Source organism: Saccopteryx bilineata, chromosome 4 (genome assembly GCF_036850765.1).
Source record: "Saccopteryx bilineata isolate mSacBil1 chromosome 4, mSacBil1_pri_phased_curated, whole genome shotgun sequence".
In the NCBI taxonomy this organism is placed as follows: Eukaryota; Metazoa; Chordata; class Mammalia; order Chiroptera; family Emballonuridae; genus Saccopteryx; species Saccopteryx bilineata.
The window spans coordinates 266,761,582-266,777,223 of NC_089493.1; the positions used below are offsets into that span (position 1 = coordinate 266,761,582).

The window sequence follows — 15,642 nt, forward strand, 5'->3', positions numbered from 1 at the left end:
GCTGCTGCGAACAGGGCAAAGGGAGCCTGGGCCAGGGAGGGGGAAGAGGGAGCGTGGACACTCTGCCTATCAGCTCCCAGCGCCAGTGCAGAAACCCCTGCTGTGCCCAGCCCAGGGAAGGAAAGGCTCCGCTCTCCAGGTGTTGAGTGTCCCCAAAGCTGAGGCCGTTCGTTGCCTCATCGGAGAGCATTGTGGTTGGCAGAGTGAAGCACCCTCAAAGCCTCAGCTCCAGGCCACAGTGCCTAGGGGTGACCTTGGGCCAGCTGTGTGTTTTCCTAAGGTTCTTTCCTCGCTTCGGTAGCAGGCTGGTTTATTAAGTCATGATCACCTCTGTGTGTCCGCCCTGTATGCTGCCGAGCTCCAGGCTGCAAGCCAAAGCAGCCTGGAGCCTTTTTCCTTTAAGAGACTATCCTAATGGGACAGGAGACTCAGAGAGAACATGTCCCACCCTGAGGGCTGGAGAAGCCCCTGTGCATCCCTGGAGCAGATCACTGCTTGCAGGCATGCCCAGAGACAGCCCAGGCTCCAGGCTCCCTAGTCTCAGGGTGCACAAAGACACAGAGGCTCCAACAAGGGGGCATCAAGGCGAGGGCCCTCTGTCTCCAGGCCCCGTACTCCCGAGACGCCTGGATTTTGGTCTGGAGTGAAGGCAGAGACCCTGTAACTGGGATGGAATTTACTGCTGCCCGCCCATGTGACGGGGGCTCAAAGTTAAGATTAAATAGATCTAAAGGAGATACCAAGAGTGCTCTTTCTGGCGGCCAGAGTTTGTAGACAGGGCTCCTAACCCTGTGTTTATAAACTGGGATAATAATATCTGTGATCGCAAAGGGAGATGTGCTTTGTAAACTGTCAAGTGTCAAATGAGAGGCGTGTTCTGGACTCCTCATCCCAAGGCCCCTGGGGAGGGGTGCTCAGAGCACCCGGCTCACAATGTTCCCCCCAGACCTCAGCGGACAGCCCGTGAGGCAATGTGGGAACAGCACGGGGCAGAACAACCGGTCCAGGACACCCACCCCCCACCCTGGCTTGCACCCGCCAAGGACCCAGACTGACAAATGACTCAGGCACGCAAACACCCAGGCCTGAGCAGAGGCAGTGATTGTGCAGAGGTCGCTGGATCAGAGATGCAGCTCAGGAGCAGGGTTTCCCAGAGGGTAGTGGGACTGGTACTTGTGGGAGGGGCTTCCTGCCCCCCTCGGCCCTCCCCCCTACCGCACCCCCCAGACTGTTGTTTGCTTCAGTTGTCTGAGATGGTGTCATGGACCTCATCCCACCTTTGAGCACTTACTGAGTACTAGAGTTTAAGACATGAGCCTTCAGTCTCAAAGGCTTGTGAAAACCCATCTCCAGGAAAGGAAACAGGGCTTCCCTGGGTTAATTACTGTTTATGCCACCATTATCAGGTATGACTAGGTGGTCTGCTAATTATGCTAATCGATGTTAATCCCCATCACAACGAAGACCACTGGCCCCCTGGACCCTCCCTTGCGCCCCCACCCAGACTGCTCCTGGTACCCCAGCCTGGGGGCTGTAGAGCAGCCTGTGCTGCTTCTGGAATTCCGGCCCCTCGTCCCAACTTCTAAACCCCTCTCGAAGCACAGACACAGCCTGTTCTTCCCTCAAGCCAATCAACCCTGCGGGATGAAGTGAGACTCAACCAGTGGCCAGACCAGCGGCGTCCCATCTCTTGTCGGCTGCAGACCCTTTACCTCCAGTGAAGTCTGACACCTGTCCCGTTGCGGGGTCCCTTCTTTTCCTGGCTTCTTGCTGTTGGAGGGGTCCCCGGCGTCCTCTGGGAAGAGACCAGCTGCAGAAGGCCTTTCTCATTTTCTAGCCAAAGTGTTGGCTCTGGGCGGATGCTGCCTGGTACCCTTCAGTAGGCGGTACCCTCCCTGGCTCGGTCACCAGCACGAGGGCAGGGCCTCACCCCTGGGGCTGTCTGTCGTGGGTGCGCCCAGGCCTTTCCCTGCCAGCCCTCAAGGACGTCCCCCCTTTCCTGGCCCTCTCCCTCATCCTCGTGCCCCATCTTACGTGTAAACTATGAGCAGCAGTAGCCACCATTTGGTCTTTCCTTGTCACTTGTCATAGGTCAGCTTCATCACCAGCCCTCTCATGGTCTCAACCTGCGCTGTCCACTCCGGTGGCCACTGGCCGCCGGTGGCTTCTGAGCACTTAAAATGCAACTAGTCCAAACTGAGGTGTGTTCTAAGTGTGACTTACACACCAGTTTTTAAGACAGTCCAAAAAAAGGGTAAAAACATCTCATTAATAATTTCCACATCAATTACATGTTCAAATGATAAAACTTAAGATGTGTTGGGTTAAGTATAACTTATTACTAAAATTAATTCTACTTATTTTTTTTTCTTTTATGTTATATGGCTATTAGAAAATATTAAATCAGAGAATGAGAAGGTTCTGGCCTCCTCCTTAATGTCTGCGGCTGGGTCTCGTGGATGAGGGCAGGTGGGTGGTATGTGAGGGATCTTTCACTCTACTTTGCTGTTGATTCTCTCCTGAAATGTCTACATGGGGACCCATGCTACCCAATCAGCATTCATTTCTGTCCCAAATCTCACTTGGGTCCATATGAGAAATTCATGTTCCTCCCTCACCCACACAGGTGTAAATGACTGAACTCACATATTACCACACTTGTAGGGAGCCCAGCAGGATCCTGGGTCTGGTTGACACCAAGCTCTTCCTAGGCTAGCCAGGCAGCCCCTGCTGGTCTCTCTCTGGTCTGAGGCTCCATACAGACAGGTCATCCTTCTCTCAGTGGATTAGAGGACCATGTGTAGACAAGGAATAAACAGAAATTGCACTCCCAGGATTCTAGAGGTCTGTCTCCATCTTCTGGAGAGCACATCTTTGCTTATTATCTGACACTCTTGGATGGCAGGAGGGGGGCAGAAACGAGCCCATCCTCTAGCTGGCTTCAGTGATGGCCAGGTTAGTAGGGGAAAAGATGAAGCACCGAGCTCCATCTATGAAGGCCAGCACCACGGACCCTCAGAGAGACCCAGGGGACAATGATGCTGAGGGCACAGACCTGCAGGGAGGGAAGCTGAGACCAGGGAACCTTGGCAACGCTGGTCCAGCGTCCAGCCCTCTGGGCCAAGCCTGAGGACCGGGGAGCAACTGTACCAGCCAGAGGGAGCCCAGCTGGCCAGGAGGAAGGAGAGTGACAGAGCCCTGATGGTCATTCTCAGAAGTCGGGACTTTATCCAGAAGACACCTGAGGGTTGCTCAGAGCTGTGCGAAGGCTGGTGGCTGTTTTCTTCCTAAACAGGTGCACCTGGAGGGGCTGAGGACAGAGACTGCCTGTCAGTGACACACCTGGATGCCCGGCAGATGAAGCCTGTCAATGATCACAGCGAACCCATGCTCACCCAGCACTTGGTGAGCCCTCTGTGGAAAGTTTTACATTTATGACCATACTTAATCTGTACACCTATGCAGGGAGGTGGCACAGAGCTGAGGACTGCAGGATCTCTTCAATGTAGAGTGAATGAATGAATGAATGAAAGTTGGTTGATAACTGTAACTTCCAGTCCTTACATTATGTGTTGAATGCACTGGGCTAAATGGTACTAGATAATCAGTTTAATGGATTGGATTCTGAGCTGAGGCCCCCTCTGGAGGTGCACAGAGCCTTGTTGGGCACGAGTTAACGGAGCTTCCGCAATGAGCATGGCATGCTAAGAAGAAAGAGAACACAGGTGGGGGCAGGACACACGGCTCTGGTCCTACAGAAAGAGGCCCGGCCCAGCAGCCTCCAGTGTATCCCTGCAAACGCCCCTCCACACCTCTCCTGGATCCCCCCACAGCAAGCCCTCTCCAGCTGGCTCCAGCCTCTCTCCCGGTCCTGGAATTAATAAAGACTCTGAGCAGACTGCGGTTTGCAAGTCTGAAAGCCGGTTCCTGCCCACGTCATTGCCCTGAGAGGAGTGGGGCCCAGCTCCTCCCCAGGACCCCATCCTTCCCTCTTCCTGGGAGGGGGCAGGCATGCAGATGCACCCATGACATCCAGTCACTGAGCCTCAGATCCTGATCTTGAGCAGCCCCTACGTCCCCAACAAGGGCTGGCTCAGGCTCCTAATCTCCATTAACTACCCTCAAGGCACCCCCATATAACACACCCTGGAAGTAAGAGCTGCACACTTGCTATGCAAACACAGCTGCAAGAGAATTCTCCCAGCATGCCCACCCTTACAAACTCCTGGAGCACCCACCACCTCAGAGCAGGAAGAGAGAGGAATGGCTCAGGGTCCCAAGGTGTCTCAGTAGAGAGCCCAGCCTAATAGTTACTCTGCAAACAGGACTGGTGCTTACAGAGCTCATGGTGCTAATGGTGGTATTACCAGAACCAGCACCAGATGAATACAAAGCATTTTGGATATATAGTACCAGGCACAGTATAGAAATATATGTCTACATTTTATTTATCTTTGCAATAACCCTCCAAGTATAGATATTAATTACTACTTGACAGATGAGGAAACTGAAGCTCTATGAAGAGGTGATCCCACTAGAAAGTGCCAGAGCCAGAACTAATGCCTAGGGCCCCTGAGTCCAGTGCCCGCCTTTGGCATCTCCACTCTTGGCCGCCCCTGGTAACCCTCCAGACTGTCACGGTGCTCCTGGCTGGAGGAGGGGTCATATACCTCCTTCCCTTGAAGCTGTGGTTGTATCCTCCCCTCATTCTCCATTTAGGAGAGGGAAGGGGTGTAGAAGCTCTCAGACCTTGCGTCTTGACTTTTCCCCTTCTAGACTTTGATGAAGGCAAGTACCAGTTCCCCTCTCTTACCTTCTGGCTCCCAGATTTCTTCCCTCCCCCACCCCCATTCCCCAAATCCCCAGGGTCCTCATCCTGTCCAGTTAGGGGAGACCGGTCCCAGACCTGGAAATGCTGGTCCCAGCTGTTTCAGCCCAGGGTCGCCCCCTCCTGGCCACCCGAGGAATATTGGTCCTGGGCGTTCTGAGGCAGGGAGACAACTAGCTGTCTGGGAGTTCTCACATCTGGTCTGGGTGCTAGCAATACTTAGTGTTGAGACAGGTGGGGGCAGAGTGATAAAGGAGGGCTAGGCCACCTACTAGTTTTACTGGGCTCCCCAAACCCCTGTTCTCCCACAGGGCACCTTGGGGGTCTAGCCTGACTTTTGCCAGACACTATGACCAGCACAGACCTATGTTTGGGATTGTGACCTTGAACCATGTAAGTGGAACCCCTGTGGTGTGACAGGTATCTCCCACATGTCCCTCAGTTGCCCCAGGGAACAACACTAACATGGACTTAACTCCCAGGCCATCCCCTCCCCCTGCAGCCCCTCGTCCTCTGCAGCCATGGCTCGCAGACCTACCACCCCCACCCGCCCACCCCCCAGCTTCAGACAGGAGGTTGTGACCTTAGTCCCAGCAGAATGGAGCGTGTAGTGTGTCAGGGTCCCCCTCCAAGCTCCCAGATGCCTCAGGGGACAACAGCAACGTGATTTCACCTTCCAGGCCATTCTGCCTGTAGCAACCTCAACTTCGGTAGACACTGGCCCCGAGCCCCAACCCCCAGACTTGCCCAACACCCCACTTCCCAGCTTTAAGCAAGGCTTGTCTCTGGCCAAGCCTGGGGGTGTTGGGGAAGTCTGGAGGGCCAGGGTGGGGGCAGAGGCGCGGGACAGCTGGCCTGTGTCCCCACACTGGGCCTGGGGCCCAGCCGGAGGGGCGGGGACCTGGCCACTCGGGCCTTGGCTGGGGCTGGATTTTTGGCCGGGCTGCAGGGCCCTCCCTCCTGCTTCCTCTCCCGAGGGCTGTCCTGGCAGAGGCCCCCCTCACACTTTCTGGCGGGAACAGGGCCAGCAGTGAGAGAACAGCCACAGAGGAAAAGCGAGAGAGATGGGGGAAAACTCTGTGCGTGTGTATGTGTGTGTGTGTGTGTGAGAGCACGCGCATGAGTGTGTGTTTTAAGGAAAAAAGCCCACAGTCCAGTCCACTCAGACCCAGCCTGGGAGGCTTGTGAGCCGGCCTTTCGTAATTGCCCCCCTCCCACAGCCCCCTCCCCCAGACCTCCCCCTTCTCAGCCCTCCTGCCCGCCCTCTCTCCCTCCCTTCTTCCCTCACAGCCGAGGAGGCAGCAATTACGCTTTGGGGATAAAACGAGGCGCGGAGAGCAGGCTGGGGCATTTCTCCCTGAGATGGCGGGTCTGACAGCTGCAGCCCTTCGGCCCGGAGTTCTCCTGCTCCTGCTGTCCATCATCCACCCCTCGCAGCCTGGAGGTAGGCCTCACCCTGTTCTCAGCGCTGCTGCAGCCCTCCAGCCTCCCGGCCAGGTGTCCGGGCTAATGGATGAGAGGGTGCTCTTCGCCCCCCGCATCCTCCAGGGGTCCCCAGACAGGAGCCCTGCAGCCACTGGATCCTTAGAGCTGCCCCTCCCCGGTCCCAGCCCATGCTGAGGTGGAATCTGTCACATAGATACCCCACGATTCGGGATGGTCCCAACAGTGTCCAGGTCCTGCTGCCCTGAGAGGACTGAGGGGTCCCTGCTCTGTCCCGGGCACTCTCCCAGTAGGGGTGTTGCGAGCATGCTGGGGAAGGGCCGTTCCCTTTGGGTCTGCAGGCACCGGCAGTTTGCACACCTGTGGACCCAGCCCAGTGGGCACACATGCCCTGTGCGCAGGGAACCTGAGTTAGAGGCCAGCCAAAGTGAACTGCGTGACTTCAACAGGTCCCTTATCCCTCTGAAGGTCAGAGTTAGTTTATGGGTTTGCCAGCTGGGCAGCTGCTGCTGTGGTCTGTCCCTAGTGAGAAGGGCTGGGACTTCTGAGTGTGTATGAAGTATATATGTGTGTGCACTGCGTCATACACATGCATACATGAATGAGTGTGGTACATGCTATATTGCACAGGTGTGTGATATTGGTGTCTATGCTCAAATATATCACCAAACAGTGGAGGGATTTTCTGGGGTAAAGTGCACTCACAGGTTCATCGCTGGACAGGTGTATGTGTATGTGCGTGTGCGTGTGTCTATATTTGTGTGTTTGGGGGGAGGAGGTTGTCGGATATGTGAAAGTCCCTATTGGCATGTGCAAAAATCTGCCACCTGACAGGCTTGTACACATGGGAGAGCTGGTATCTAGATCTGTGTCTCTGGGTATGAGTGTCACTGTGCATGTGAGAGTATGTGCGAGTGTGTGTGTGTGTGTGTGTGGTATAGAACACAAGAGAGGACAGGGAAGCTGGTGAGGTGTCCATCTCCTGGCAGAGGGAGTGTGGCCCATGGCAGAGACTATAGTGAACCTCGGGGCAGTCCTAGACCAGCTAGGGTATGTCTTCCTGCAGGCCCCAAGGGTCCCCCATGGGGCTGCTACACACCTTGTGGGGCCCTGGGAGTGACCCACCAGGGACCCTTGAAGGTGTTCCTGACCATGGGAAGAGGGAGGTGAAGGCTCATAGCCATTTGGTGGGGTGCCTTGGGTGGGGTCTTGTTCTTGTGACAGTCCTCCTTCCCATGAGAACCAGACCTCCAGTGGGGACCAGCGTGGGGGGTGCACAGGGTGGAGCAAGGCCAGGCAGGCGGGCTGGAGTAAGGGACCAGGCAGGGGCAGCAGCTGTTTCCGTGAGATTGACTGTCTGGACAGGACTGCTGGGAACAGGGGCTTCCTGCACAGAGATTGTCAGCTCCTGGGCCTGAACCAGGCTAAGTGACGTGCGCACCATCAGGTGGTGGGGCCCAGCGGGAGGAGCGAGACAACCCAGAGGACCAGCTACCCTGCTGTCTGAGAGCAAGCAGACCTGAGCATCCCCCCTTCAAGGCATGACCCCGAACAGCTACCTGCCTTCCCACCTACAGCATAGCAGTTAATCCCTACAGGAACCTTGAGAATTAAGAATTACTATCTTCACTTTACAAATGGGTAAATTGAGGCACAGACAGGCTAAAGTAGCCCCGGGAGCTTTAGTACCAGCCAGCTCTCTGTTCTGGACCAAAGGCTGAGGGGTTAGGGACCAGGTGCCAGGCAACATTTGGGGAAGTTCAGATTTGCGGCTGAGTTCTCTAGGGTGGGCAAAACCCTAGGGCAGAATGTCCTCTCTTCTTGTCCCCTCAGTGACACTGCGAAATGCTAAGCTAGCCTTGTTCTTTCCTTGCAAACATAAATCACAGCTCTGTCCCAAGTAGTAGAGTACTGGGTCCAAATAAGGGGTATGAATTGATGAGGTTTTTAAGGGTTTGTGCCCAGAGCCTACTAAAGTCTAGAGAGGTCAAGAAGTGGGAGGGGCCGAAGATACACACACACACACACACACACACACACACACACACACACAGAGCCACCTGACTGGCTGTCCTGGGGGAGCCCAGCTGCCCCCCCTACCCCAAGAAAGTGTCACTCCCATGAGTTTCCCAGTTCCAAAAAACCATGTTGCCAGTGGAGGCAAGAAAGGGGTTCCCCAGGATGATTCTGTGACAGAAAGGGTTGTCTAGGCCCCGCTAGGATGAGTCGAAAGCAGCTTTGAGGGCCAGCTGTCCCAGAGCCCTATACCATTTAAAGAGAGAGAAACTAAATCAGGCATTCCCCACCCCCAGAAATATTATTAGGGTTGTGTTGTTGTTTTTTCTGATTTTGGAATGGAAGATGATTTGGGAGAGGGATTTTCAAACCTGGCTGTATATTGGAGTTACCCAGAGAACTTTAAACAATTCTGAAGTGGAAGTCCCACCCAAGAATTCTTGCTTCTTTGGTCTGTGAAGGCACCATGACATGGAGGTTTTGTCAAAGCTGCCCAGGTGACCCCAATGAGTCAAGGATCTCTGGCTTAGGGGTTGATCCTGCTCTCTGTGTCCACTAAGGCCAAGGCAGGAGGACAGACGTGCCCGGAGAGGGGGGAAGGAGAGGATGGAGTCACCCACTGGAGGACAGATTGTTTTTGAAAAGCCCTTGGCAGCCTTTCTCCATGCAAACAACAAACAGCTTCGTGTGGTCTTATCTGCTCCCCAGGCTGGCCCTTTGGACTCGGGCTTGGCAAAGCCCCTTACCAAAGACCTCTGGCTCATTGCTTGCTTCCAAACAGCTTTCTCCCAGATCTTTGAACTTGGAGCCCAGTGCCCAGGCAGAAGGCCCTGTGTGTGACTGGGTTCAGCTATGGGTCCCAGGCCAGGCACTTCATTTCACTGGCTCTTGGTTTCCTGGCTATAAAGTTGGGAGAAATGTTCTTGCCCTCCTATATCCTAGGGCTGGTGGGAGGCTCCAACAATGAAACATCTGCCAAAAATGTATCAAATAAGAGGACTGTGGGAATGTGAATTTTTAAAATGATGTATCTTCCTATTCAGAATTTGCTAACTTTGGCTGATCCACCCTTATAATTAGTGCACATTTATAAGCTGTAATTGTCCTCTTGCTATTCCTGCCATGTTTTGTCTAGTGGAGAGCAGAGTGCAGTGATAAAGGAAGCAGACAGGACTGAGGCAAGAGGTGCCCAGAGGAATCCCAGGAAACCAAAGAAGGCTTCACTGCAAAGTGACATTTGAGTTAGATCTTTAACGAAAAGTCAGTGTTTGAGGGGCTCTCCTTGGATGACAGGTGCACCTCAGTCTGTGGAGCTCTGGGAAACAGAATTAGAGAGATAGAAGAGCAGATTCTATCTTGATAGGAGGAACACCTCCCTGCAGGTAGAGCTGGCAACATAAGGAGGTGGTGACTTTCCTGTCACCGGAGGCATACAAGCAGGAGCATCAGGGGATGTTTGCAGAAGAAATTTCATCCTAAGCTAGAAGACTGCTCTGATCCCTGAGAGTCCAGGATCATGATTCTAAAGTGCAAGAGACAAGTTCACCCTGGACTAGCTGGTGAAACAAGCCAAATCCACTTAAAACAGGACAAATGTGCTGCAGGCCAACTGTTCTAGGCCAGCTAAGCAGTGAGAATCACAGACTCGGAGAAGGCAGGAGGGAGAATCTGAGCTCAGTCTCGGTGGAAGGGTAGGGCTTGGAGAGAGGAGAAAGCATTCCTGGCAGGAGGAACTGCTCGGGCCAAGGAGCGAAGATGACCTACTGGAGCAGGAGAGGTGTCTGCTGTCCTTTGAAGGCCCTTGACTGATTGCTGTCTTCTTCTAGTCTCACCTCTCCTGCGCTTGAAGAGAGAAGGCAGGGCAGGGGAACTTTATACTCACTAAGTCTTCTCCATTTCCTCAGTGCAAAATGGGGATGACAAGCTGTAGCACCCCAAGCTGTCATGGTTCAGGCACAGAGTCTGGCACACGCTGTTGGGATTTGAATCATGGAGGTGGAGAGTGTGGAGAAGAGATGGGTAGGCGCCGGGAGAGAGGAAGCAGAGGAGGGGCTGGCAGGCCCGAGAGCAGCCTGGTCACAAGCAGGTGTCGGAGAGCAGAACTCCAGGAGAGAAAGTGGGGTTTAGCCAGGCCTGAGTGCTAGCCCATCCCAAGCTGGGAGACCTCTAGGCTGATTGGAGATAGAACAGGCCAAACCTAGACTCACAGGCAGTATCCTTGCCTTCCCTCTATCTAATTCACCCATCATTTATTGAACATCTATTATGTATCTGGCCTCAGGCCATGTACTATGCAGCAAAGTGGAGACATAGAGTCACCTTTTTTTTTTTTTTTTTAGCAATTACTGTGTGCCAGGTTCGGGGCAGGACAGGTCTCTTACTTGAACCCTTTTATAACTCGCAACAACTTTGCAAGGCAGTGTTTATCAACCTCACATTGCTGAAAAGGAAACTGAGGCTCAGAGGAGTTAAGTGACTTGCCCAAGGTCACACAGATGGTAAGAAGTGGCACAGCCAAGAGTAGAGGCAGATGGGTCTGTCCTGAGCCCCTTGCTCCCTCAACTCCCACTCTGCTCCTGCAGTCTGCTCTGGAGCTGGAGAGGCGGGAGAGGGCCGAGGCGGAGAAGGCCTGGAGTGCACCCGGGAAAGACACAGAAGAGCCAGTGCTCAGAGCTGGAGGCCAGAACCAGGGAAGGCATCAAAGGCTCGAGGCGGGCCATGTGTGTGCTTGGCAACGGATGACAGGGCCGAAGCACTCATTCCCAGCAGGCCCATCCTCCTGGGGCCACCACTCTGAGCCCCTGAGGCTTTGACCAGATTGTTTGCACACTCTAGGCCTGGACTGCAGTTCCCGGGGGACTGCAGGCCCTGGGGGAGGGGGCTGGCGCCGGGACTTTGGCAAGGGGTGACTGTGACAGCTTGGCATCCCCTACCCTGCTGGGCTGTGGCTGAGGCTGACAGGGCCCTGGGGCCAACAGGCCCAGCTGTGCATCATCACCAGGCCACAGAGGCCAGATGTCTGCCCGTGAGGCCTCTGAATATACTGCAGAGCTGACCGACAATGTCCCCTAGCCCTGCCTGTCCCCTTTTCAGCAGGGTGGTGCTGGGGCTTGGGCTGGGGCATGGACAAGGCAGCTTGTCAAGGCTGGGGCCATTCTGTGGTGGTAGAGTTAGGGCTGGGTCTGTACCAAGATCATCTGTTGCCATGACCGTGCTTAGGCGTGGGGTCTGGGTCCCAACATCACAGTGTTCCCCAGGGAGAGCTTCACTGGTCTGTGGGGACTGAACTTGTGGTCCTGGCTGGGCAGACAGCCCCTGGCCTGGCCAGTGAATTAGCTTTTCCTTAGGAAACTATTCACTTTGCTCATTCATGGTGTCCCCCTCTGGGTTTCGGCGCCTCCTAACACAACCCTGTGTCAGGCAGCCAGAACCCCACCCATCCACTGTTGCCCAGCGGCTAAGGACGCTGACCTCACGGCGTTCTATCAGTGTGGGAATGGCTGCATTTTTGCTGGCAGCAGCCGCATTTCCTTACTGTTCACTTAGAGCCCAGCCTGCCCTCCCACAACTCTGGCCCCTGCCCATGCTGCTCAGGGCTGGAGAGAGTTCACAGCCTAGTGAAAGGCACTCAGACTGGGCCCCATGCCGAGAGAGGGATTGACTGAATTTGAATCCAGGCTTCATCTCTTTGCAGCTGTGTGGCCCCAGGCACGTCCCTTAACTTCTCTGAGCCTGATTTCACATCTGTTAAAATGAAGGTAGTCATCCCAGCCCTTCCTACCTCACAGGGCCATTTTGCATAGCATTGATGAAAAAAATGCTTTGAAAACAAAAATTGCTTTGTGACCGTGCAATATTATTATCACCATCAGTCATCATTATTGTTATTATTGTTATCATGATTTCATTAGTTTTGGCTAACAGCGGAATCTACCTACTTCCTCCTAGGGGTCCCAGGGGCTGTTCCCGGAGTAGTTCCTGGAGGAATTCCTGGAGGAATTCCTGGAGGGGTTCCCGGAGGAGTCTTTTACCCAGGTAATGTACATGAAACTTCCACACACCCAGGTGAGGCGGATTGTGAGCACATTTGCGGGAGATGCACATTTTGACATTGCAGAAGGGAAGAACGTTGTCATGTTTGCCACAGAGGACCCACAAGTCACTCCGACTTAGATAAGCAGTTTATGTAACACTGTTTTACAGCTATTAAGAGCGTAAATCTTCTGACAGATGAAACAATGCTTTTGAGGCTATGGGAAAGTGGGTGCCTTCGTGCATTCCTGCCATTGACAGTCTGTTTAAACCATTAACCCCACTCTTGGAAATCCATTTCAAGGAAACAATTGAAGAGAAAAAGAATGATCTGCAACAAGGTTCATAGGAGTGGTGTTTGCAAAACTATAAAACAAGAAACCCACCTGACTGGAGGGTGTGATTAAGTAAACTCTGAAATATTATCCAGTTACTAAAAAGTATGAATATGTTATCAGTTGTGCAATATGGTGAAGTGTTTTTCAATTAAAAACAATCTAAAAGCAACGACCATGTGTAGATGGAAACTGGGAGCCTCCTCCCCCCTCCCGCCCCCGCCACAAGAAAATGAGCAGAGTATTGGAGCAATGCCATCAAAAAGCTCTATTTTCTTTTAATTTAGAAGAAAAGCATAATGCTTTAAAGTAGATTGAAAAGTCAAAGTCCTATTTTTCAATGCTTAAAAGGTATGTCCAGAGCTGACATGGCAGTGAGGGCACCTGTCAGCACCAGCACACTCTCGGGCACAAACTGGCACGGGGCTGCCGGGTCAATGATACAGATGGGGAAACCGATACTCACAAAAGTTAAGGCTTGCCTGAGATCATGTAGGAAGGCAGTGATGGGTTTGACCGTGGGTTGATGGGTAGCTTTCTGGAAGGGGAACTGATGTTTCTCTCTCTGTCTCTCGCTCTCTACACAGGAACCGGTCTCGGAGGCCTCGGAGGAGGAGGTAAGCTCAGAAACCACATACGGTTTCTCACTGATGGGCTCTGAGTGTCAGCCTAGCCCACACAGGTCCTCAAACCTCAGAATCCTAGTAGGCCCTGGCCTCAAGGGCCCCCTTGCTTTATAGACCGAGTGTGTAGTGGGGCAGACCTGTCTGAGAGCTGGAGCCCACTGGCCTCCCGAGCCCCTACCGCCGGACTTCTTCCCTGATGGTCCCTGCTTTCTTTCGCATTTCTTTGGATCCTCCATGACATCCCTGAAATGCTGGCTAAGCGGGTATCATTGCCCCTTCAGAGGCTGAGAAACTGAGTCGGAGAGAATGTAAACCGCAAATCAGAGCTGGAGCTAGGCTTCCCACCAGACATCTAGACACTGGGCTCCCAGCGGCTCCCTGTCCAATGGAGGGCTGTCCCTGATGGCCCTTTTAGGACTTGGAGAGTGAGACTCCACAATGCTCTTGCTTTGCCCTGGGGGAATAAATAGTAAGACAGGTGGGCTGGGGCTCCCTATTCATTTCCATCTCTTCCTTCTGCAGCTCTGGGGCCTGGAGGCAAACCACCTAAGCCAGGTAAGACTTGAGGTTTAGAGGACCTGGGGTCAGGGGAGGAGAGGGTCCACAGAGTTGTGGGCCTAGCAAGGGAGCTACTGGGCAAGAGGCAGGGAGGCAGTGGTGGGCAGTACCAGTCTCCCAGGTATGAGCAGGCTGGGACCAGGCTGCAGGGCTCCAGGGACAGGAAGCTGGTGGCAGCTTGTGTGAGGAGTGTCCAGCATCTATCCTGTAAGTGCCTATCCGCCCACCTGCCCTGTCTGCTCTGAACAGGGTCTCAGAAACAGCCCTGCTGCTCAGGACAAAGGCAGTGATTGATGTTACAGTGGCCACCAAGCCTGTGAACGTCACTGTGGGACTCAGACAAAGATGGTGGGCTTCAGACCCTATCTGGATGGTCCCTTGACTCCAGACCAAGCCCTCTCTAACCCCAGGTCAAGACCCTCAATATCCCTGACCTTGATGACAATCTGAGCCCTTATCCTAATCCCAGACTTAACCTTGGCTCCAGACTAAGCACTAAACTCAACACCAGTTTGGACCCTGACCCTCATGAGCATCATTTTTGGTCCCAGATGAGCATCCTTCTTGATCCCAGGCCCCTTTGAGCTGTGTTTAGATGATAGAGTTTTCCAGGAAGTAGATGCAACCAGATATGTCCTGGCCTTGCAGAATCTACCACCAAACTCCACCGCCAGTTCCAAAGAACACACCCTCAGGAAAAAGCAAGGGTGTGTCCCTCCGGGAAGCACTGGTGGATAAGGAACAGGTGGAGGAAATGGTGTCTCTGTCCAGATTTATGGCCCCAACGGTGTGAGATGCTCCACATGTGGTCTTGGCACCCCCCGCTCTGCTCTGTGAAGCCCAAGGCTCCAGGACAGCTTGGATGTCCAACAGCTCTTACGAAATCCCTCTGTTTGATGATCCAATTGCAGATGAATCTGCAAGACTCAGATTCCCCTTCCCTGAAAACCCATCTGGGTTGTGAAACTCCAGGGCTGGGGCTAAGCCACAGAGCGGCAGAAGGGCAGGAAGCTGGGGCAAGGGGTTTCCTGATGCCTGGGCAGGGGGGAGGGATCTGTAAGACCAGAGCCCATGTCATTTACTGCTTATCCTGCCAGAGTCTGCTTCCTGCTTCCTGGAGGGATCCTCACATGATCTCTGATGATGGAAAGAATGTAGTAGACAACTAGATAAGCCAAGGTGTGGAAGTAGGTCCATGTTTAGCTGAGAAGACCCACATCGTGGAGGTTGTGACTGCAAAGCCAGAGGGGTGGATTGGCTGATCCCACCTGCAGCAGGGGACACATGGCAGGTTGTGATTAAACACAATTGAGAAAACTGCTTAGAGTCCCATAACAGATGGGTGCTTGCTAAAGTGAAGCTTTTATGAAAAATTTAGTTTAGACTTCCAAAAGAACTTTCAGCTCAGGGTGAAAGAGTAAACCAGGCTGGATCCCACAGCCTCCCTGAGGTCATCTTTTAGCCTCAGAACTCTGGGCTACAAAGGCCTGGACAAAGCCACAGCGCTCCTCCTTCCCCCGGGCAGCTCCCCACATCCGGGCCGTGGGGATGTCCGGGCCTGCCCAGGCAAGACGGAACGGGCCATCGGCAGTGCGTGTTGTGCTTAGGAACAATTAATCCCTTGGCGAGTAGAGGGTGGGTGGCCTGGCAGCTGCTCCGTGTGGGCCTCGGCAGGCTGGCCCTGCCTGGGCTCTCAGTGGGGGACCAGGCAACTGGGAGCCAACAACACCCACACCCTCAGCACCAGCTGGAGGCCAGCCACCCACGTGAGAGGACCACGAGAATCAGGGCACACCCACTGGGC

The 15,642-nt window shown here is 53.8% G+C and overlaps 1 protein-coding gene across 3 annotated transcripts in view; it reads left to right on the forward strand.

Moving 5' to 3' along the window:
* The first annotated feature begins 5,943 nt into the window (after nt 1-5,943).
* Nucleotides 5,944-15,642, forward strand: part of ELN (elastin) — a 31,921-nt gene continuing 22,222 nt past the window's right edge. For 2 of the 3 annotated variants that reach the window (XM_066274560.1, XM_066274561.1), the window contains exons 1-4: nt 5,944-6,272; nt 12,236-12,322; nt 13,242-13,271; nt 13,803-13,835. In XM_066274560.1, the coding sequence (XP_066130657.1) occupies nt 6,191-6,272; nt 12,236-12,322; nt 13,242-13,271; nt 13,803-13,835 (232 nt within the window). In that variant the 5' untranslated portion in view covers nt 5,944-6,190. The remainder of the gene's footprint in view (nt 6,273-12,235; nt 12,323-13,241; nt 13,272-13,802; nt 13,836-15,642) is intronic. The other variant, XM_066274562.1, reaches the window with a different exon arrangement.